Source organism: Aegilops tauschii, chromosome 7 (genome assembly GCF_002575655.3).
Source record: "Aegilops tauschii subsp. strangulata cultivar AL8/78 chromosome 7, Aet v6.0, whole genome shotgun sequence".
In the NCBI taxonomy this organism is placed as follows: domain Eukaryota; kingdom Viridiplantae; phylum Streptophyta; class Magnoliopsida; order Poales; family Poaceae; genus Aegilops; species Aegilops tauschii.
The window spans coordinates 211,344,103-211,367,569 of record NC_053041.3 but is presented as its reverse complement, the minus strand read 5'-3'; the positions used below and the strand labels follow the sequence as shown (position 1 = coordinate 211,367,569).

General features: G+C 47.7%; 1 protein-coding gene across 5 annotated transcripts; it reads right to left on the bottom strand.

Annotated features, from left to right (window-relative positions):
- Positions 1 to 13,120: 13,120 nt before the first annotated feature.
- Positions 13,121 to 16,298, bottom strand: LOC109770425 (uncharacterized WD repeat-containing protein C2A9.03). Of its 5 annotated transcripts, XM_020329126.4 has the most exons (10): positions 16,170 to 16,298; positions 15,962 to 16,075; positions 15,447 to 15,617; positions 15,269 to 15,355; positions 14,637 to 14,771; positions 14,436 to 14,546; positions 14,261 to 14,352; positions 14,069 to 14,174; positions 13,786 to 13,872; positions 13,121 to 13,701 (listed from the first exon to the last, which is right to left on the bottom strand). In XM_020329126.4, the coding sequence occupies exons 2-10, from the start codon at positions 16,070 to 16,072 to the stop codon at positions 13,288 to 13,290; spliced, it is 1,314 nt and encodes a 437-aa protein (XP_020184715.1). In that variant the 5' UTR covers positions 16,073 to 16,075; positions 16,170 to 16,298; the 3' UTR covers positions 13,121 to 13,287. The 5 variants fall into 5 exon arrangements, with proteins under 5 accessions (XP_020184715.1, XP_020184714.1, XP_073362033.1 ...); XM_020329125.4 differs by having other exon boundaries at positions 13,121 to 13,872; XM_073505932.1 differs by lacking the exon at positions 14,637 to 14,771.
- Between the last annotated feature and the right edge of the window lie 7,169 nt (positions 16,299 to 23,467).

Here is a 23,467-nt window from a genome sequence, read left to right as displayed (position 1 = left end):
CACCTTCGGAGACACCTGTAGAGCATCTTTATAATCACCCAGTTACGTTGTGACGTTTGATAGCACACAAGGTGTTCCTCTGGTATTCAGGAGTTGCATAATCTCATAGTCAAAGGAATATGTATAAGTCATGAAGAAAGCAATAGTAATAAAACTTAACGATCATTATGCTAAGCTAACGGATGGGTCTTGTCCATCACATCATTCTCCTAATGATGTGATCCTGTTCATCAAATGACAACACATGTCTATGGTCAGGAAACTTAACCATCTTTGATTAACGAGCTAGTCAAGTAGAGGCATACTAGGGACACTTTGTTTTTGTCTATGTATTCACACATGCATCAAATTTCCGGTTAATACAATTCTAGCATGAATAATAAACATTTATCATGATATAAGGAAATATAAATAACAACTTTATTATTGCCTCTAGGGCATATTTCCTTCATAAAGATCTCCGGAATTGAATATTTAGAGGGTTGGACTGTAATACTGTAGCAACGTGAGCCTCCTTCCGCTGTACAATGTTACAGAGAGACGAATATTGTGTCGCTAAAGGTGTCACCCCTAACCATGTATCCTCCCAGAATCTCGTCAAATTACCATTTCCAATGATGAATTTAGTTTTATGAAAGAAAGTTGCTTCCATCCTCATCAAGCCCTTCCAAAAAGGTGAATCATTGGGTCTAAAGGTAACCTGGGCCAAGGTCTTAGATTGTAGGTACTTATTACGTAAAATTTGTACCCACGTGCCTTCGGTCTCAACAGAAAGCCTGTACAGCCATTTACTGAGCGTTACCTCTAAATTCTCAATCCCAAGACCACACTGGTCCTTTGACCTACAAATGATGTCCATCTAGTAAGCTTGTATTTTCTCTTTATTTCATCACTCTGCCAAAAGAATTGAGTTTGATAAAAGTCCAACCTTTTTGTACCCCTATAGGTACTTCAAAGAAGGACAAAAGGAACATCGGCATACTCGTGAGCACTGAATTTATTAATACTAACCGACCTCCGTATGACATAAGCTTACCCTTCCAACAGCTTAGTTTATTTTCAAATCGATCTTCAATACACTTCCACTCCTTGTTAGATAGCTTGCGATGGTGAATTGGTATGCCTAGGTAACTAAATGGTAGGGTACCCGGTTCACATCTGAAAAGTTGTTTATAAGCATCTTGTTCCTCTTTGGCTGTCCCAAAACAAAACAATTCGCTTTCATTAGAATTAATCTTCAAACCCGATAATTGTTCTAATAGGCATAACACAAGCTTCATATTTTTGGCCTTTGCCAAATCATATTCCATGAAAATAATTATATCATCCGCGTATTGTATGGACACCCCATCATCTACTAGATGTGATACTAGTCCTCCTACTTGGCCTTCCTCTTTAGCTCTTCCTATCAAAATTGCCAACATATCCGCTACTATGTTGAACAAGATAGGAGACATCGGGTCCCCCTGTCTTAGACCCTTATGCGTCTTGAAGTAGTGACCTATGTCATCATTCACTTTAATCCTGACATTGTCTTTTTTTACAAATGAATCAACCTGCTTCCTCTAAGAATCGTCGAATCCCTTCATATGTAAGACCTACTGGAGAAACGACCATTTAACTTTATCATACGCTTTTTCAAAATCCACTTTGAAGACCACCCCATCCAATTTCTTCGAGTGGATCTCATGAAGTGTTTCATGTAGGACAACCACACACTCTAGTATCTTTATGCCCGGCATGAAAGCCGTCTGAGTTGGTTGCACTACACTATGTGCAATCCGCGTCAGTCGGTTTGTCCCAACTTTAGCAAAAAAAATCTCACATTGAGCAGACAAATTGGTTAGAACTGCTCAATACGCACTGCCTCCTCCTTATTTGGCAACAACGGTATGTTGGAAATATGCCCTAGAGGCAATAATAAATGGTTATTATTATATTTATTTGTTCATGGTAATTGTCTATTGTTCATGCTATAATTGTGTTATCCGGAAATCGTAATGCATGTGTGAATACATAGACCACAACGTGTCCCTAGTAAGCCTCTAGTTGACTAGCTCGTTGATCAACAGATAGTCATGGTTTCCTGATTATGGACATTGGATGTCATTGATAACGGGATCACATCATTAGGAGAATGATGTGATGGACAAGACCCAATCCTAAGCATAGCTCAAAGATCATGTAGTTCGTTTGCTAGAGCTTTTCCAATGTCAAGTATCTTCTCCTTAGACCGTGAGATCGTGCAGCTCCCGGATACCGTAGGAGTACTTTGGGTGTGCCAAACGTCACAACGTAACTGGGTGACTATAAAGGTACACTACGGGTATCTCCGAAAGTGTCTGTTGGGTTGGCACGGATCGAGACTGGGATTTGTCACTCCGTATGACGGAGAGGTATCTCTGGGCCCACTCGGTAATGCATCATCATAATGAGCTCAATGTGACTAAGGAGTTAGTCACGGGATCATGCATTTCGGTACGAGTAAAGAGACTTGCCGGTAACGAGATTGAACAAGGTATTGGGATACCGACGATCGAATCTCGGGCAAGTAACATACCGATTGACAAAGGGAATTGTATACGGGATTGATTGAATCCTCGACATCGTGGTTCATCCGATGAGATCATCGTGGAACATGTGGGAGCCAACATGGGTATCCAGATCCCGCTGTTGGTTATTGACCGGAGAGGCGTCTCGGTCATGTCTGCATGTCTCCCGAACCCGTAGGGTCTACACACTTAAGGTTCGGTGACGCTAGGGTTGTAGAGATATGAGTATGCGGAAACCCGAAAGTTGTTCGGAGTCCCGGATGAGATCCCGGACGTCACGAGGAGTTCCAGAATGGTCCGGAGGTGAAGAATTATATATAGGAAGTCCAGTTTCGGCCACCAGGAAAGTTTCGGGGGTTATCGGTATTGTATCGGGACCACCGGAAGGGTCCCGGGGGTCCACCGGGTGGGGCCACCTATCCCGGAGGGCCCCATGGGCTGAAGTGGGAAGGGAACCAGCCCTTAGTGGGCTGGGGCGCCCCCCATGGGCCTCCCCCTGCGCCTAGGGTTGGAAACCCTAGGGTGGGGGCGCCCCACTTGACTTGGGGGGGGAAGTTTCCCCCCCCCCCTTGGCCGCCCCCCCCCCATAGATGGGTTCTTGGCCGGCGCCCCCCCCCCCTCCCGGGGGCCCATATAAAGGGGGGAGGGAGGGCAGCAATACCACAGCCTTTGGCGCCTCCCTCCTCCCCTGCAACACCTCTCCCTCTCGCAGAAGCTTGGCGAAGCCCTGCCGAGATCCCGCTACATCCACCACCACGCCGTCGTGCTGCTGGATCTCCATCAACCTCTCCTTCCCTCTTGCTGGATCAAGAAGGAGGAGACGTCACTGCTCCGTACGTGTGTTGAACGCGGAGGTGCCGTCCGTTTGGCACTCGTTCATCGGTGATTTGGATCACGGCGAGTACGACTCCATCAACCTCGTTCATTGGAACGCTTCCGCTCGCGATCTACAAGGGTATGTAGATGCACTCCTTTCCCCTCGTTGCTAGTATAATCCATAGATGGATCTTGGTGATGCGTAGGAAATTTTAAAATTCTGCTACGATCCCCTACAGTGGCATCATGAGCCAGGCCTATGCGTAGTTACTATGCACGAGTAGAACACAAAGCAGTTGTGGGCGTAGATGTTGCCAATTCTTCTTGCCGCTACTAGTCTTATCTTGTTTCGGCGGTATTGTGGGATGAAGCGGCCCGGACCGACCTTACACGTACGCTTACGTGATACAGGTTCCACCGACTGACATGCACTAGTTGCATAAGGTGGCTAGCGGGTGTCTGTCTCTCCCACTTTAGTCGGAACGGATTCGATGAAAAGGGTCCTTATGAAGGGTAAATAGAAATTGGCATATCACGTTGTGGTTTTACGTAGGTAAGAAACGTTCTTGCTAGAAACCTATACAAGCCACGTAAAAAACTTGCAACAACAATTAGAGGACGTCTAACTTGTTTTTGCAGCATGTGCTATGTGATGTGATATGGCCAGAAGATGTGATGAATGATATATGTGATGTATGAGATTGATCCTATTCTTGTAATAGGAATCACGACTTGCATGTCGATGAGTATGACAACTGGCAGGAGCCATAGGAGTTGTCTTCATTATTTTGTATGACCTGCGTGTCATTGAATAACACCATGTAAATTACTTTACTTTTTTGCTAAACGCGTTAGCCATGGAAGTAGAAGTAATCGTTGGCGTGACAACTTCATGAAGACACGATGATGGAGATCATGGTGTCATGCCGGTGACGAAGATGATCATGGTGCCCCGAAGATGGAGATCAAAGGAGCAAAATGATATTGGCCATATCATGTCACTATTTGATTGCATGTGATGTTTATCATGTTTTGCATCTTATTTGCTTAGAACGATGGTAGTAAGTAAGATGATCCCTTATAATAATTTCAAGAAAGTGTTCCCCCTAACTGTGCACCGTTGCAAAGGTTCGTTGTTTCGAAGCACCACGTGATGATCGGGTGTGATAGATTCTAACGTTCGCATACAACGGGTGTTGACGAGCCTAGCATGTAAAGACATGGCCTCGGAACACACGCAATACACTTAGGTTGACTTGACGAGCCTAGCATGTACAGACATGGCCTCGGAACACGGAGGACCGAAAGGTCGAGCATGAGTCGTATAGAAGATACGATCAACATGGAGATGTTCACCGATCTTGACTAGTCCGTCTCACGTGATGATCGGACACGGCCTAGTTAACTCGGATCATGTTTCACTTAGATGACTAGAGGGATGTCTATCTGAGTGGGAGTTCATTGAATAATTTTATTATATGAACTTAATTATCATGAACTTAGTCTAAAATCTTTACAATATGTCTTGTAGATCAAATGGCCCACGTTGTCCTCAACTTCAACGCGTTCCTAGAGAAAACCAAGCTGAAAGATGATGGCAGCAACTATACGGACTGGGTCCGGAACCTGAGGATCATCCTCATAGCTGCCAAGAAAGATTATGTCCTAGAAGCACCGCTAGGTGAAGCACCAATCCCAGAGAACCAAGACGTTATGAACGCTTGGCAATCACGTGCTGATGATTACTCCCTCGTTCAGTGCGGCATGCTTTACAGCTTAGAACCGGGTCTCCAAAAGCGTTTTGAGAAACATGGAGCATATGAGATGTTCGAAGAGCTGAAAATGGTTTTCCAAGCTCATTCCCGGGTCGAGAGATATGAAGTCTCCGACAAGTTCTTCAGCTGCAAAATGGAGGAAAATAGTTCTGTTAGTGAGCACATACTTAGAATGTCTGGGTTACACAACCGCTTGTCTCAGCTGGGAGTTAATCTCCCGGATGACGCGGTCATTGACAGAATCCTTCAATCGCTTCCACCAAGCTACAAGAGCTTTGTGATGAACTTCAATATGCAGGGGATGGAAAAGACCATTCCTGAGGTATATTCGATGCTGAAATCAGCGGAGGTGGAGATCAGAAAAGAACATCAAGTGTTGATGGTGAATAAAACCACTAAGTTCAAGAAGGGCAAGGGTAAGAAGAACTTCAAGAAGGACGGCAAGGGAGTTGCCGCGCCCGGTAAGCCAGTTACTGGGAAGAAGCCAAGGAATGGACCCAAGCCTGAGACTGAGTGCTTTTATTGCAAGGGAAGTGGTCACTGGAAGCAGAACTGCCCCAAATACTTAGCGGACAAGAAGGCCGGCAACACCAAAGGTATATGTGATATACATGTAATTGATGTGTACCTTACCAGTACTCGTAGTAGCTCCTGGGTATTTGATACCGATGCGGTTGCTCATATTTGTAACTCAAAACATGAACTGCGGAATAAACGGAGACTGGCAAAGGACGAGGTGACGATGCACGTCGGGAATGGTTCCAAGGTCGATGTGATCGCTGTCGGCACGCTACCTCTGCATCTACCTACGGGATTAGTTTTAAACCTCAATAATTGTTATTTAGTGCCAGCTTTGAGCATGAACATTGTATCTGGATCTCGTTTAATTCGAGATGGCTACTCATTCAAATCCGAGAATAATGGTTGTTCTATTTATATGAGAGATTTGTTTTATGGTCATGCCCCGCTGGTCAATGGTTTATTCTTGATGAATCTCGAACGTGATGTTACACATATTCATAGTGTGAATACCAAAAGATGTAAAGTTGATAACGATAGTCCCACATACTTGTGGCACTGCCGCCTTGGCCACATTGGTGTCAAGCGCATGAAGAAGCTCCATGCAGATGGACTTTTGGAGTCTCTTGATTACGAATCATTTGACACGTGCGAACCATGCCTCATGGGTAAGATGACCAAGACTCCGTTCTCCGGAACAATGGAGCGAGCAACCAACTTATTGGAAATTATACATACCGATGTGTGCGGTCCAATGAGTTTTGAGGCTCGCGGAGGATATCGTTATGTTCTCACTCTCACTGATGACTTAAGTAGATATGGGTATGTCTACCTAATGAAACACAAGTCTGAAACCTTTGAAAAGTTCAAGGAATTTCAGAGTGAGGTTGAGAATCAACGTGACAGGAAAATAAAATTCTTACGATCAGATCGTGGTGGAGAATATTTAAGTCACGAATTTGGTGCGCACTTAAGGAAATGTGGAATCGTTTCACAACTCACGCCGCCTGGAACACCTCAGCGAAACGGTGTGTCCGAACGTCGTAATCGCACTCTATTGGATATGGTGCGATCTATGATGTCTCTTACCGATTTACCGCTCTCATTTTGGGGCTATGCTTTAGAGACTGCCGCATTCACTTTAAATAGGGCTCCGTCGAAATCCGTTGAGACGACACCGTATGAATTATGGTTTGGGAAGAAACCTAAGCTGTCGTTTCTAAAAGTTTGGGGATGCGATGCTTATGTCAAGAAACTTCAACCTGAAAAGCTCGAACCCAAGTCGGAAAAATGCGTCTTCATAGGATACCCTAAGGAAACCATTGGGTATACCTTCTACCTCAGATCCGAAGGCAAGATCTTTGTTGCCAAGAACGGGTCCTTTCTGGAGAAGGAGTTTCTCTCGAAAGAATTGAGTGGGAGGAAAGTGGAACTTGATGAGGTGATAGTCACCCCTTCCGTACCGGAAAGTAGCGCAGCGCGGGAAGATGTTCCTGTGGTGCCTACACCGACTGGGGAGGAAGTTAATGATGATGATCATGAAGCTTCGGATCAAGTTACTGCTGAACTTCGTAGGTCCACAAGGACACGTTCCGCACCAGAGTGGTACGGCAACCCTGTCCTGGAAATCATGTTGTTAGACAACGGTGAACCTTCAAACTATGAAGAAGCGATGGCGGGCCCGGATTCCGACAAATGGCTAGAAGCCATGAAATCTGAGATAGGATCCATGTATGAAAACGAAGTATGGACTTTGACTGACTTGCCCGATGATCGGCGAGCCATAGAAAACAAATGGATCTTTAAGAAGAAGACAGACGCGGATGGTAATGTGACCATCTATAAGGCTCGACATGTCGCTAAGGGTTATCGACAAGTTCAAGGGGTTGACTACGATGAGACTTTCTCACCCGTAGCGAAGCTGAAGTCCGTCCGAATCATGTTAGCAATTGCCGCATACTATGATTATGAGATATGGCAGATGGATGTCAAAACGGCATTCCTTAATGGCTTCCTTAAGGAAGAATTGTATATGATGCAGCCGGAAGATTTTGTCGATCCTAAGAATGCTAACAAAGTATGCAAGCTCCAGCGCTCAATCTATGGGCTGGTGCAAGCATCTCGGAGTTGGAACATTCGCTTTGATGAGATGATCAAAGCGTTTGGGTTTACACAGACATATGGAGAAGCCTGTGTTTACAAGAAAGTGAGTGGGAGCTCTGTAGCATTTCTCTTATTGTATGTGGATGACATACTATTGATGGGAAATGATATAGAATTCTTGGAAAGTATAAAGGCCTATTTGAATAAGTGTTTTTCAATGAAGGACCTTGGAGAAGCTGCTTATATATTAGGCATCAAGATCTATAGAGATAGATCAAGACGCCTCACTGGTCTTTCACAGAGTACGTACCTTGACAAGATATTGAAGAAGTTCAATATGGATCAGTCCAAGAAGGGGTTCTTGCCTGTATTGCAAGGTGTGCAATTGAGCACGGCTCAATGCCCGACCACGGCAGAAGATAGAGAAAAGATGAGTGTCATCCCCAATGCCTCGGCCATAGGGTCTATTATGAATGCCATGCTGTGTACCAGACCTAATGTAAACCTTGCCGTAAGTTTGGTAGGAAGGTACCAAAGTAATCCCGGCATGGAACACTGGACAGCGGTCAAGAATATCCTGAAGTACCTGAAGAGGACTAAGGATATGTTTCTCATTTATGGAGGTGACGAAGAGCTCGTCGTAAAGGGTTACGTCGACGCTTGCTTCGACACAGATCTGGATGACTCAAAGTCACAAACCGGATACGTGTATATTTTGAATGGAGGAGCAGTAAGCTGGTGCAGTTGCAAGCAAAGCGTCGTGGCAGGATCTACATGTGAAGCGGAGTACATGGCAGCCTCGGAGGCAGCACAGGAAGCAGTCTGGATGAAGGAGTTCATTACCGACCTAGGGGTGATTCCCAATGCGTCGGGCCCGATGACTCTCTTTTGTGACAACACTGGAGCTATTGCCCTTGCGAAGGAGCCCAGGTTTCACAGGAAGACCAGGCATATCAAGCGTCGCTTCAACTTCATTCGTGAAAGTGTTCAAAATGGAGACATAGATATTTGTAAAGTACATACGGACCTGAATGTAGCAGATCCGTTGACTAAACATCTCCCTAGAGCAAAACATGATCAACACCAGGACGCAAGTGGTGTTCGATTCATCACAATGTAACTAGATTATTGACTCTAGTGCAAGTGGGAGACTGTTGGAAATATGCCCTAGAGGCAATAATAAATGGTTATTATTATATTTATTTGTTCATGGTAATTGTCTATTGTTCATGCTATAATTGTGTTATCCGGAAATCGTAATGCATGTGTGAATACATAGACCACAACGTGTCCCTAGTAAGCCTCTAGTTGACTAGCTCGTTGATCAACAGATAGTCATGGTTTCCTGACTATGGACATTGGATGTCATTGATAACGGATCACATCATTAGGAGAATGATGTGATGGACAAGACCCAATCCTAAGCATAGCTCAAAGATCGTGTAGTTCGTTTGCTAGAGCTTTTCCAATGTCAAGTATCTTCTCCTTAGACCATGAGATCGTGCAGCTCCCGGATATCGTAGGAGTACTTTGGGTGTGCCAAACGTCACAACGTAACTGTGTGACTATAAAGGTACACTACGGGTATCTCCGAAAGTGTCTGTTGGGTTGGCACGGATCGAGACTGGGATTTGTCACTCCGTATGACGGAGAGGTATCTCTGGGCCCACTCGGTAATGCATCATCATAATGAGCTCAATGTGACTAAGGAGTTAGTCACGGGATCATGCATTGCGGTACGAGTAAAGAGACTTGCCGGTAACGAGATTGAACAAGGTATTGGGATACCGACGATCGAATCTCGGGCAAGTAACATACCGATTGACAAAGGGAATTGTATACGGGATTGATTGAATCCTCGACATCATGGTTCATCCGATGAGATCATCGTGGAACATGTGGGAGCCAACATGGGTATCCAGATCCCGCTGTTGGTTATTGACCGGAGAGGCGTCTCGGTCATGTCTGCATGTCTCCCGAACCCGTAGGGTCTACACACTTAAGGTTCGGTGACGCTAGGGTTGTAGAGATATGAGTATGCGGAAACCCGAAAGTTTTTCGGAGTCCCGGATGAGATCCCGGACGTCACGAGGAGTTCCGGAATGGTCCGGAGGTGAAGAATTATATATAGGAAGTCCAGTTTCGGCCACCGGGAAAGTTTCGGGGGTTATCGGTATTGTACCGGGACCACCGGAAGGGTCCCGGAGGTCCACCGGGTGGGGCCACCTATCCCGGAGGGCCCCATGGGCTGAAGTGGGAAGGGAACCAGCCCTTAGTGGGCTGGGGCGCCCCCCATGGGCCTCCCCCCTGCGCCTAGGGTTGGAAACCCTAGGGTAGGGGGCGCCCCACTTGACTTGGGGGGGGGGAGTTTCCCCCCCCTGGCCGCCGCCCCCCCCCCCATAGATGGGTTCTTGGTCGGCGCCTCCCTCCCAGGGGGCCTATATAAAGGGGGGGAGGGAGGGCAGCAATACCACAGCCTTTGGCGCCTCCCTCCTCCCCTGCAACACCTCTCCCTCTCGCAGAAGCTTGGCGAAGCCCTGCCGAGATCCCGCTACATCCACCACCACGCCGTCGTGCTGCTGGATCTCCATCAACCTCTCCTTCCCTCTTGCTGGATCAAGAAGGAGGAGACGTCGCTGCTCTGTACGTGTGTTGAACGCGGAGGTGCCGTCCGTTCGGCACTCGGTCATCGGTGATTTGGATCACGGCGAGTACGACTCCATCAACCTCGTTCATTGGAACGCTTCCGCTCGCGATCTACAAGGGTATGTAGATGCACTCCTTTCCCCTCGTTGCTAGTATACTCCATAGATGGATCTTGGTGATGCGTAGGAAATTTTAAAATTCTGCTACGATCCCCTACACGGTATCGTCCCAAAGTTTAGGTGGAATAGCTGCAGATGGCCACTAAACAAGTCATGGAACATCGGCACTAGGTCGCTTTTAATGATATGCCTATAAAATTCTGCTGGGAAGCCATATGGCCTCTTATTATTCTTCATCTGTGATATGGCCTCAAACACCTCTTTTTCCGTGAATGATGCGGATAAAATCTTATTCTCATCTGTCCCGAGCTGAGAAATATCCCCACCCATGAGCTCGTCCATAGACATAAAATTATCGCCGGGAGCCCTAGATAGTTGTTTATAATAATTAGGGATATACAATTTTAGATTCGCGTGTCCTACAGTTATACCCTCATCCTGCTCAAGATGGAAAATTTTCTTCTTTCTGTTTTTTCATTTGCAATCATATGGAAAAACTGGGTATTGTCGTCCCCTTGGACGATCCGCCGCACTTTAGCTCTAAGTGCCCATTTCGTCTCTTCTTCTATGAGAAGCTCTCGCAATCTCTGCTCAGCCTCCGTTTTAGATGCCCGTTCATCTGCATCTAATAAAATGGATTCAGCCTTTAGATCAAGTTCATTTGTAAGGTGTATAAGCCTATCCTTTTCCACCTTATAAATTCCGCTTTCATTTTTAGCCCAGCCCCTTAGGAACTGCCTCAAGTGCCTAATCTTATTTTGCCATTGCTCAATATTCGACCTCCCTCCTGTGGCCTTAGCCCATTCCCGGGCAATTAGGTCAATGAAGTCCTCTTTCTCAAACCATGCTAGTTCGAAAGAAAAGATGTTCTTATTTCGCGCATGTGTCGCTTCCCCAGTGTCAACAAGCAGTGGGGTGTGATTAAAAATTCCTCTGTGTAAGGCTTGGACTGTCACCAAAGGAAACTTTTGTTCACATTCAATACTGGTGAGAACTCGATCCAACTTCTCGTAAGTTGGATTCGGTAGTGTGTTTGCCCAAGTAAACTTTCTGCCTCAGAGTTCTATCTCTCTCAGGTCTAGACTTTCGATGATAGTGTTAAATATGAATTATCATATGCCATCAAAGTTATCGTTATTCTTTTCGTCTCTCCTCCTAATAATGTTAAAATCACCTCCAACCAGGATTGGTAATCTCTCACCCCCACAAACCCGCACAAGGTCTGCTAGGAAGTCCGGCTTGAGCTCTGGTTGAGTAGCTCCATATACTGCAACTAGCGTCCATTGGAATCCATCAACCTTCGAGCGCACCCTGAATTTGACGGCAAAGTCCCCCAGCACTACGTTACGTACTTCTAGTGTCTCGCACTTGACCCCAAGTAAGATCCCTCCGAATCTTCCTCTTGGAGGTAGACAGTGCCAATCAAAGTCAACACCATCGGATAAGGTGCCAAGAAATTGTGATGTAAAATTATCCCTACCAGTCTCAAGTAAGGCTCTTATGTCTAATGATGCTTCCGCAAGCAACCTTCTTTTAGCCATGTCTATCAGACCTCTGCTATTCTAAAAGATTCTTTCATCTTTCATCACGAAATTTCTTTGCGGTCCAAACTCTCGCGCTTCTGCACATAGCAGATGCAGGATATATCTTCCTCTTCCGGGTTTGTTTTGGCTTATCCTGTCCAGCCACTCGGTCCATATAACTAAGGTCAGTTTATGTGCTCAAATCTGGTTGCAGGGGGTCGTATACCCCTCTGAAAGCGTATGTGCATCCTCTTCCTGTAACATAGACTAGGGTACTAAATCCTCACAGAGGCATTCTGGTGCCCCAACCCCTAGAGCATTAATGTCGGAATCATTCATAGGCTTTACCACTGTAATATTACGAATCATCTCCATGACTCTATTAGCCTCTAAGTCTAGCAAGTCATTAATACTTGGCAGGAGAAGTTGGTTAACTTTCCCACTCTGAGAGCATCTCTGAGCATGAGTTGTAGAGATGAGAATCATGAAAAGCAAGGCCCCGAACAAGAAAATACAAACCAAGCAAGAGGCATATCCGTAATGCAAGGGTCATCGGTTCAAATTTGATAGTCGACTTTTTTCTCTATCGATGTTCTAGAACAAGGATCTTTTTTTTTTGAATTAAATGGTGAATCCAGGATCTTTTACGTTTCCTACCTTGGACCATATGACGACATGCGCGTGAGCATCAATCACAAGTCACTTTCAATGACATGTACTTTCGCTTCATTGGCTGTATCGTTCACTCATTTTCTTGATTCGTATTCAGCATGACTTCGGTAGCTTAGCTTGAAGCCCTTGCTCACGAGCCGCGCCCTTCATTACTTTCTTGCACCATGGTCACACTCAAGATTTCTCTATCCCCGAGCCAAACACTTTTACATGTCCTTTTCGTCCACTTCATATCATGTTTGTTTTGTTTGAAACACGAATAACCTGTTGTACCCTACCTAACGTATTTGCTCTTCGGTAAACGTGAACTGATCGGGAGCAAGATAAGATCAGCATAGTTCGTTAGACTATTGCTGGCTTACAAAAGAGAAGGCATGCAAGAGTTCTGAGAGATGTATGGGTAATGACATCACTTATAACAACAGGCCGTCAGTTTGTTCAGCGCAACCACACCTTTGTAGCTGAGCTTTGGTTTAGTCAGAGCGCAGGGCAAGACCTACAGATATGTACATCCTTTCTACAACTTGCGATCTTGCTCTTGCAGACCTCAGCCACTAGCTATTCACAACGCTGAATCAAGGTACCCGTAGAACCGTCGACGACTGTACTGGAGGAGGCTGCTATAGTTGCGATCATGCACGCTGACAAAGAGAGCCTCGGTGTCAGGACTGAACGATATGCCGGCAACCTCACCGAAGAAGTCCAGCTCCTGCTTCCTGTCGTACCCGCTCCCGACATCGAAGATGTGGATGAAGTCTGCAGCTTCGGCCATTGCGAGGAACTTGCCGTCAGATGTATAGCGGATCGACCTTATGGCTCCCATGTTGCCTCCCAGGACAGCAACAGACTTGGAGAGGTTACGGGCGTCCCAGATCCTGCATGTCTTGTCTTGGTTCCCAGTCGCGAATGTACGGCCGTCTGGGTTCCATGCCGAAGCAAACGAATAATCCAAATGACCACTGAGCTCGTGAATCACCTGCGGGAAAGCAAACAACCAAAAGCTTGTGTAAATTACGATGTCGTTGTTTGAAAGCCGACGATTGGGCCTTGCTGTACTTACTTTCCCCGAACTAGCATCAACCAGAACACCGTCAGGGTTGTCTCCCACAACAGCAATGATTTTACCATCAGGGCTCAAGGATGTGTGCTGCATCAAAGAAAACAAAGGAGCAAAACAAGGTCAGGCTGATATCCTCCTCGTCACCTAATGGAAGATAAACATTCTTTGACCAAGTATTGAGTATTGACTTCAGTACCAGGTTTTGATTAGGAAACTACAATACACAGTGCAGCAAATAGAACACTAAATATAGACAAGTGCAAAGGATGAAGCTGAGGCTTACATTCACAGCCCAATCGAAATGAAAATGATTGCACATTTGAAACTTCTCCATGTCAAAGTCTCTTAGTCCACAATCATTGTTTGATGCTAGAAAATGCACGGAACCACTGCCAAAATAATTTTTAGATTGTGATCAATGAATGCTCATTTTCACAGAAACAATGGAACAATTTGTCCATAGAAAATAACCTACCTAGGTTTCTCAAATATCTCCAGACAATTAGTAATGCCATTGTCATCATGAGTTGACTTGGAACAATAGCTTATTCCTTCACGGTCCAAAAACTGCATTCCACAGACAATAAATTACATTGTAAGTGGTTGTAGATGTCAGATGGAAGAAAACATTAAAAATGAAAATAAGTTACCTTGCAAATTAGTTCTCCCTGAAACCCACCAGCAACCAGCAGGTTATTCTTCACTGCCAATGTGCTAACGTGAGTCCGATAAAAGCCCTCATAGAAATTCCCCTCATGCTTCTGAAGTCAAAAGCAACAAAATAAATAAATATATAAGGATCTGTTAGAAAAATGCAAGTTCAATCAAACACTTGGAAGAGGAATTTGTACCACGCATGGAGCAACATGTCCTTGAAGATCAATGACTTCATGCTTCTCAGAGGTCAGTGGTGACCAATGAAGCACAGACATGTGTGACATAAGATAAACATCATGCCTTGTTGTTGCCCATACTAAATTTCTCAACTGTATGAAAGTGATAGAGCAAGCTTAATAATTACATACGAGCAAGCAGGCAATTAATTATGTGAGAACATCTGATTGCTCAGTCCAACCATATGTTAAAGAGATACAAGGCATGTTAGGTGTTGTAAATGTTTGCTCCCGTGTTAGGACTTGGGATGCCATATTGCAATTTTACAACTACCTTTCTGCACTTTCATGAAGTGCATATTCAAGAGAATGTGTAGACCTTATTAGTGGCTAATTTTCATAGGAACAATTGATTATTTTTAGTACATTAAAGTTCTCTCTGCATGTATTCTAAAAACTGAACATCAAGAAAGAAAATCTGCGACAAACTAGCTTGTGCAGGACTACAGCCAAATATTGGCAAGCATGGAGGAAAGAACACAATAACAGACATCCTATTTCAAATAGCATGTCTGAAAACCCTTGATTGCTTAGCATGAACTAAGCAAGACCCAGTGAAAATATGGTACCAGAAGCTACCATTTTCTCACCTGAAAATGAAAAATGGTCGGTCTCACCGATCTTGTGTTATGCGCAAACTCGTAGTAGAGTTGACCTTTCTCCACAGGTGTACATAGCTGCATCAAGATCACCACGGAAAACCTCAAAACCTGAACAGGAACACAGAGTACTGTTACCAATCTATCTTATTGTCTAGCACTATCATACCTTCTCCGATAATTGTCCGGAATTAGGTATGTTCTCAAAGTTCGCATACCCTTCCAGTCTGGACTTCCTATATCCGTCCCTTGTGATGGTCAGCCGTTCCCAGGGAATTCCCTGTATGTCCTTCCCTTTCAGGACATCCATCGCAGATGTATCTTCTGACGCCTTGCTAATCTACAAACAACAGAATCCAATTCTGTCAGACCGAAAGAAAACGATTCTGGAACTGCAGCCCTGGAATCTATAAACACCACAAATGCAGGTAAGAAAGTAATTAATCTAAACTGTAATATGGCATTTGACTAGAAGTGTATTTATCTGCAAAACAATCTTGGCCTAAGATTAATCGTTGAGCTCAAGCTAGCAGCCTACTCAATTACCGCAGTAGCATCCAGGTATGCGCAAGGCGCACGCCAATTGAACTAGGAATCGAGCAGGAAGGCGAAATCAGCAACATAAAGGATCAAGTTGGAGACGAGACCCCATGGCCCGAGAACTTGGCAGGCGGGCGAACTTACAGATTGGACGTACTCGTCGTCCTCGTAGTCGGAGTCCCCCGCCAGGTCGGCGAGGCGGTCATCCTCCTCCTCGGGGTACACTCCGGCGAGTCCGCCGTCGTACTGCGACATGGCCTGCAAGGACGCCGGGGGAGAAGCCGCAAATTTGAGCCGAACTCAACCAAAATTTGCGGGGAAATTTCGAGATTATGTCCGTAAGAACACTCACCTCGGTTAATTTCGGCGCCTTGGGTTAGGAACGGGCTTGAATCGCTGTCGAGCTAGGGTTCTGAGGTTTCAGTGAGGGAGAGGAAGCAAAGCTGCCTTTCTTGTTGGCACTTAAATAATCACAGGCGAGTCTCTGATAAATAAACCCTCGTAGAAATAAGAAATGAATTTTGCTTTAGTACGCCCCTAAAAGTTTGCACGAATCTTAAAGTTACTTGAAAACATTATCGCTATTTTAGCTTCCAGATCAGATCTCGTATTGAATAGATTGATTTGATAGAAAAACTATATTATCCGTTTGATTGAAGATGTACCTTCTAATCTTTACATTTAATCTCTATTGAAATCCTTAAACTTAGAAACTTTCTAAGAGTATGTACCGAAGCAAAGTTCATAAGAAATATCATGGCAACAACGAACGGAAACGGGTCGAGTCCGGCCGAACCGTTTGGTAATTCGAGTCGAACCGACCGCGCCTGGAGCCACCGCCCTGTCAGGCCTAGGGGTGATGTCCCGTCTGGAAAGTCTAGGTCTTGTTTGCGAGGACACAAGGTTAATTTTTCTTAAATTTATGAAAGTTTGGAGACCATCTCGATGTCTATTAGCATCAAACTGAGCTCCTACTTGGTGGTGGGGGAGGGGGGGGGGGGGCTCAATGAGAAGAAGATTGAAAAACTTGTGTTGATGCGTCTCTTCAAAGAAGTGAACATCGGCTCTCTTCAAAGAAGTGAACATTGGGATACATCTTTGTCTCTCATGCCTGTTTATTTATATCCTAGATCTTTCACTTATGTTGTTGTCATTTGTATCGTTGTATATATTATCTGAGTCGTAGTTGCATTTAGGAGAAATTATTTAGCCGCAAAGCTTAAATTGCTAAAGAAAGAGATAAAATTCATAGAGATCTATTCATAGTCGTCACCTACACGAAAAAATGTAGCCAATTATATTTGTGTAGTTGAATCAAATCAACTACACAAAATACAATTTGAACGACATTGTTGTCAACTATATAATGCAGTATTTACATTGATGGTTGCATTTTTTTGGATTTACTTCGGTCCTTTCGGCGATGTGCATTTAGTGAAAGAAGACGTTCTTGTCAACTACGAATGCGTGTGTGTCGATTTCGTCAATCTCAAGGTGATATGCGATATGCCGACCAGTCTCTCGGGGATGCTCATGGATGAGTGTGCATGCGTGCGCTCATATGGATGAGTGCATGTGTGACTGGGTCTGTATACTGTGTTCAAAAAAATTATATAAACTTAGGGAGCCACAATGACACGCCCAACTTTTTGGAAACGGAGCTTGGTCCTTCTTTGCAGATGAATATTTTGTCTTGATTATTACTCTTAACACTTAAGTAAAGTTGAGTTGCCCGGTCAATGGGAGGAGGATCTTACGATCAACATACACTAGAAGTTAATCATCGTCACAGGTTAAAATGGAAAGGCTACTTTTTGTGAAGCCCATGCATGAGGATTGCAGAAATCATGGGTACAGGCTGAGGGCCGGATGTGAATATTAGCTATGTGCGACGTTTGAATGAGTGGCCCCAACGTGATGCTTATCTATCCATCGATAGCGACGGAGGTACAGGTTGCACTAGAGGCCCCAGGATTCGCGCCAAATGTAATGCAGCCCCCGGAATCCGCCTGCCGTTTCCCCCTTTATATTTCTTTTCTTCCGCGGCCTTCTTTCCTCTCTCTTTTAATCTTTTTCTTCTTCTTTGTGGGATGGTCTTCGTTTCTCCGATATTAATGATGGTTTGTTGAGGCGTCATTTTCATTTTCCCCCTAAAAGGCTAAATAAGGAGACGTCATTTTTTTGGGATACGACGAATTAATTTTTTTTTAGTAACTGGATGGGACGAACTGATTTTTTTTTTGAGGGGAGGATGGGACGAACTGATGTGTAAAGCGGTCGGTGCCGGACAGAATTGGTGTGATAATCAGGCTCGTCGTTACTCAAGCCCACACTGATCTTTTTTTTTGTGTGTTCTAGGAGTTGCGTTACTCAAGCCCACACTGATTTACTATTTTATTTTATTTTTTTACGAAAAGACACTGATCTAATTGTTGCCATGGACGTTGACAAGAACTGGTGCCATGGACATAGGTCTAACTGTGGCGGTAGAGAATTACTCCCTCCGTTCCTAAATATTTGTCTTTTTAGAAATTTGAAATGGACTACCACTTACAGATGTATATAGACATATTTTAGAGTGTAGATTCATTCATTTTGCTCCGTATTGAAATCTTTAGAAAGGCAAATATTTAGAAACAGAGGGAATAGTTATCACCAATCGTCTTAAAAGCAATTGTCAAGCCACGACGAGATGGCTCCTCTTCCTTCTCCCCCTTCGTCCCCCCCGCGCGCCGCTCCCCTCCTCCCCCCTGCCCTCGCCGTGTCCCATGGCTCCCCCCTCCTCCCCTCCCTTCCCTCCCGCTGCCCCCCCCCCCCCCCCCGTCTACTGCGAGTCGGGATGGCTCTCCCTGCTCCTCTTCGGCGGCGTTCGTCCCCGGATCGCGTTTCTGGGCCCTGGGCGACTCGGTGGAGTCGGATTCTGACTCGACGGAGGATGCCTCGTCGGGTGCGGTCTCGCTGATGCCGTCTGTGCTGGCGCCGGGCCGCGTCCGGAAATTTGCTCCGGGGGGCAGGGGCCGGCCGGTGTCGTTTCCCTCTGGGTCGTCTGGGTGGTGGTGCGTTGGCCGGCGTCGGCGGCGTGCGGGACGGGGCCCGGCAGCCTCTCCTGAGTGTGGTATCCTCGGTTCCTCCCCGTCCGCTGGCCTGTTGGATTTGGATGTTGGTGCTTCTCCGGTCCCTTGTCCTATTCGCCCTCCTCCTCGCCGGCCTGGGCTGGTGACGGCGGCGGCGGCTTCGCCGGTGTGTGCGGGGGCGGGCGATGGCCTAACCCTAGATCCGGTCTGTTCTTTGGTCGATATGGGCCTTGGTGAGCTCGTGGCCCGGGCGGTGCCTGGTTCGTCTTGTGCTGGGCCGCCCGGGCCCCCGGCTTTGTCGTCCCTCGTGTCTTTTCTCCCCTCTCGTCTATGGGCCCGGGGCAGATGGTTGTGGCCACTGCTCCGCGTCCGCCCCCTTCCCGAGCCTGCGATCCTGTTACGGCCCACTCGGCCCTCTCTGACCTGGCTTGCGGTGGGTATTTATGGGTGCGTCGCGGCGCTTCCCCCCTTCCTAGGGTTTCCGGCGTCCGCTGCTGATATCCGCAGGGTGCGTCGTCCTATTCGCCAGTTCTCCAGATTCGCTCCCTCCCCACCCCCACTGCTTCTCTCCTTCGCTGAGGTGGCCGCCATGGACAAATCTCGGGGTTCCTCCTCCGAGGCCCTTTCGGGTAGCAAGCGTGCCCGTGAAGTGTCGTCGGGCGATGGGGTCGATCTGGCCTATGAGGCGGAGCTGCGATCCAAGCTCGCTTCGGAGCGGGCGGCGCGCGTGCTGCCTTCTGAGCGGGAGGAGCGCGAGGCGGGGGCGGAGCGCTCCGTGGCCAGATCTGGGTCGACGGTCCCTGGCGCGGGGCTGGATCCGTGGGAGGCCACGGCTGCTTCGGCTGGCGGTGGTTCTTCCTCGTCGACGCCGCGCCCCGCTCCGGCCAGGGGCTCGGTCCCTCCGCCTCGGCCCCCTCCCCGCTTGTTTGCGACGGGCGGTGCTTCTCGCTCGGGGCCGCGCTTCGGGCCTGGCTCCTCCTCTTCGCATGCCGGGGATCAGCGCCCCCCTCCCCCCGCTTTGGGTCCCTCTGCTGCGGTCCGTGGCGATGGCATCCTGCCGCCGCCGCCTCCCCCTCCTCGCCAGCATCCTGCCTCTTCGGGCCCTTCACCGACCCTGACCTGCTTCGCGTGCCACCGCCCGAATCACTTCCAGTCTAGATGTACCAATCCACCCTTCTGCCTCATCTGCCGCTCGGACGGCCATCTCACTGTCGACTGCCGTAACCGTGCCCAGATTCCCTCTTTCATCCAGTTTGGCTTGGGTATTCCCGGGTGTTCTTTCTTCGCTCTCGATGCTGATGTTCCTGTGGTGATGGTTGCGCCGTCCCTCTCTAACGCGGCCATCGTCACGGTGTGTGGGCAGCTGATCTCTCCGCAGACCCTCTTGGACGGCTTGAAAATTTGGGACGATGGTGGTTGGGATTGGCAGGTGCGCCAGCTTTAAGAGTATGAGTTTGCAGTGGTTTTTCCCTCTAAGGACTGTCTACGGATGATCCCCTCGTGCACCAGTTTTACCCTACCCCTCAACCAGCTTGTGGTTTCTGTCAAAGCAGCTACTTGTGGTGCCAAGGCGGTGGGCCCGCTTAGCAAGATCTGGGTGCTAGTTGACGACATGCCCGTGGGGCTTCGATCTGTGGAGTTCATGATGGCGTTTGGTAAGCTCATTGGCAAGCCCGTGGAGGTGGATTCGGAATCCCTGGGCAAGGTTGGCTCGGTTCGTCTCAGTGTCTGGTGCATCGATCCCGCTTGTGTTCATGGCTCTGTGGATGTCTTCCCTTCTCCTGAGGGTGTGCGCCTTCGGGTTCGGGTGGAGGGGGCAGATCGTGCTCCTCCTCCACCCCCGCCACCTCCTTCCAAGCCTTCGGACCAGGACAAGGATGACACGCAGGGGGATGGGTCGGCTGGGGGGCAGAACCCAAGTGGAGGAACTGAGCCGCGCTTCACTCAGTCTGAATGGGATAAGCTGGATTCGGATGAGCGCGAGCTGCTCAAGGACAATGCCCCTGCCCCTAACCCTCAGAAGGAGGACCTGGCCTCTCGTGTCGCTGGTGCTGGTAAGTGGACCCCCATCTCTGGAGTCTGTTCCAATGTGCCTACTCGCCCGCGGTCTCCTTCCTTCTCTGGGATCGAGGACCTTCCAGCTTCCCCCTTGCGCACCACCGAGCCCTCATCTAAGCAGAAGAAGTCTTCGATCCGGAAATTTTTGGCTAAGAGTCGGGCCTCATCCACCTCCAAGCTGTCGGCGACGGGTCTGGCGCGGCGTCTGGACAAGGACCTGGGCTCCGTCTCGGGATCTGGCCCTGGGCCGACGTCGCCGATTCGGTGCTCCCCTGTGCTGCGCTCTCCGGCATCCACGACGCGGAAGGGCCGGCGTGTGCGCGATTCTGGCGTCTCGGTGGCGGTGCGGGCGGAGCGGCGTGCCGCGGCCAAGGACCTCCCTCTTTCAGGTTCGTCTGCCCAACCATCTATCCCTGCCTCTCCTGTTCGCCTTGTTTTACCAGCTCTGTCAGATGACCATTTGCTGCATATCATGTCTGATATTGGGGTGGCTGCGATACCGGGGATGAGCTCCCCTTCTCACCTTCTTTCTGTCATTAGGGCCAATGAGGCAGCCCAGGCTGCCATTGCTAAGGCCGTTGAGGCTGCGAAAGGTGCTGGTCATGTTGATGCTCAGGGCCAAGCCGGGGGGCTGGAGGCGACAAATGGTTGTGGCCAGTCGTCGGCCCCCCCGGTCCTTTCTAAGGTGGGGCGCCCCAAGCGATCTAAGCCTTGTGGGGCTCCGTGCAGATCGAGTCTCCGTATTAAAAACCTTTCCTGCAAATGAAAGCTCTATTCTGGAATATTCGTGGTTTCGGTGCTAGGGGGCGCCGTGACCAGATTCATGACTTGGTTCGTTCAAGGAATCCTTTTCCCCTTCTGAACTATCTGCGATAGCTGGGATGGATAGGTTTGATTGGCACCTTCTCCCCGCCTCGGGCCACTCTGGGGGAATCTTGATTGGGTCCAAGCGGGACGTTTTTGATTTCATTACTTTTGATCATGGCATCTTTTGGGCTAGCTGTGTGGTTCATCATCGTCAGCTCAACACTTTGTGGGAATTTATGGTGGTATATGGCCCTGCAGATCATACGCTTGCTCCTCTCTTTTTGGACGAACTATCGACTAAGATTGAAACTTGTTCTATTCCTCTTCTAATTGGGGGCGATTTCAATTTGCTACGTTCTCCGGCCGACAAGAACAATCCTAATTTCTATTGGCCTCTCGCCAATGCTTTTAATGATTTCATCAGTAACTGCACGCTGCGTGAGCTCCCTAGGGTGGGGGCGCGTTCCACCTGGTCTAACCATCAATCCTCGCCTGTCCGGTCGGTGCTGGACAGGGTTTTCGTTTCTGTTAGTGGGACTCGCTATTTCCTCGCGCGCTGCTTAAGGCTAGGCCTGCGGTGGGCTCTGATCATGTTCCCCTGATCCTGGATGCGGGTATCCTTTCTCTTGTTTCTCCCTCCCGTTTCCAGTTTGATGCTTCCTGGCTTGTTGTGGAGGGTTTTTGTGACATGGTGGCTTCTAAGATCACTAATTTTCTATCCTCTACTCACCGCTCCTTTGGCCCCTTGGATGATTGGCACAAGCTATCTTATGAGTTGCGTAAGTTCTTAAGGGGGTGCTCTCGGAATAGGGCGGCCGAGTTGCGTAGAGACAAGGAGTCCCTCGAATCTCAAATCCGGGAGTTGGATTTATCTGCTGACACATCTGGGCTTTCACCTTCTCAGTGGGCCTCTTGCTACTCCCTGGAAGACGCTTTGCTGCTGCTCCACCAACAGTCAGAGATTTACTGGCGCCAACGAGGTGCCCTTAACTGGACCTTAAAAGGGGATGCTATGACAGACTATTTTTTTGCGATCGCGAATGGCAGACGCCGCAGGTGTTTCATTGACACTCTGTTGATTGACGGTGTTAGAGTTTCTGACCAGTCCCTCATTTTGAATCACATTGTTAGCTTCTATTCTACTCTACTCGGTTCTAAGCCGGACCCTGGGCTTGGCCTTTGTCCTGACTTTTGGGGTGAGGGGTCTAAGATCTCTCCGGACGAAAATTCGGACCTGATGGTTCCCTTATCTGATGATGAGATTTGGCAGGTGATTAGCTCGGCTAACCCGCAGGCTGCTTCCGGCCCTGATGGTTTCTCGATCCCCTTCTTCAAAAAATTCTGGCCGCAGTTGCGGCCTCTCATTTGTTCGATCATCCAAGGGTTCTGGTTGGGTACGGTGGACATTTCTCGCCTTAACTACGCTGTCATTACCCTTATTCCTAAAATCAAGGGCGCGGATTTGATCTCGCAATTTAGGCCGATCGCCCTTATTAATAACTTCGCCAAGTTTCCAGCAAAAGGGTTAGTCACTCGTCTCTCCCCCATCGCCCACCGCACCATTAGCCCTTTCCAGTCGGCTTTCATCAAGGGTCGTTTCATTCTGGACGGGGTCCTCTGTTTGCATGAAATCGTTCATGATCTTAAGATTCGTAAGTCGAAAGCGGTGATTCTAAAATTAGACTTTGAGAAGGCCTATGACTCGGTGAGT

Coding starts and splice junctions, on each gene's coding strand:
- LOC109770425 (XM_020329125.4), bottom strand. CDS start 16,072: ATGTCGCAGTACGACGGCGGACTCGCCGGAGTGTACCCCGAGGAGGAG. Junction 15,618..15,961: donor ACGACGAGTACGTCCAATCT/GTAAGTTCGCCC, acceptor TGTTGTTTGTAG/ATTAGCAAGGCGTCAGAAGA. Junction 13,873..14,068: donor ATTTCGATTGGGCTGTGAAT/GTAAGCCTCAGC, acceptor TCTTTGATGCAG/CACACATCCTTGAGCCCTGA.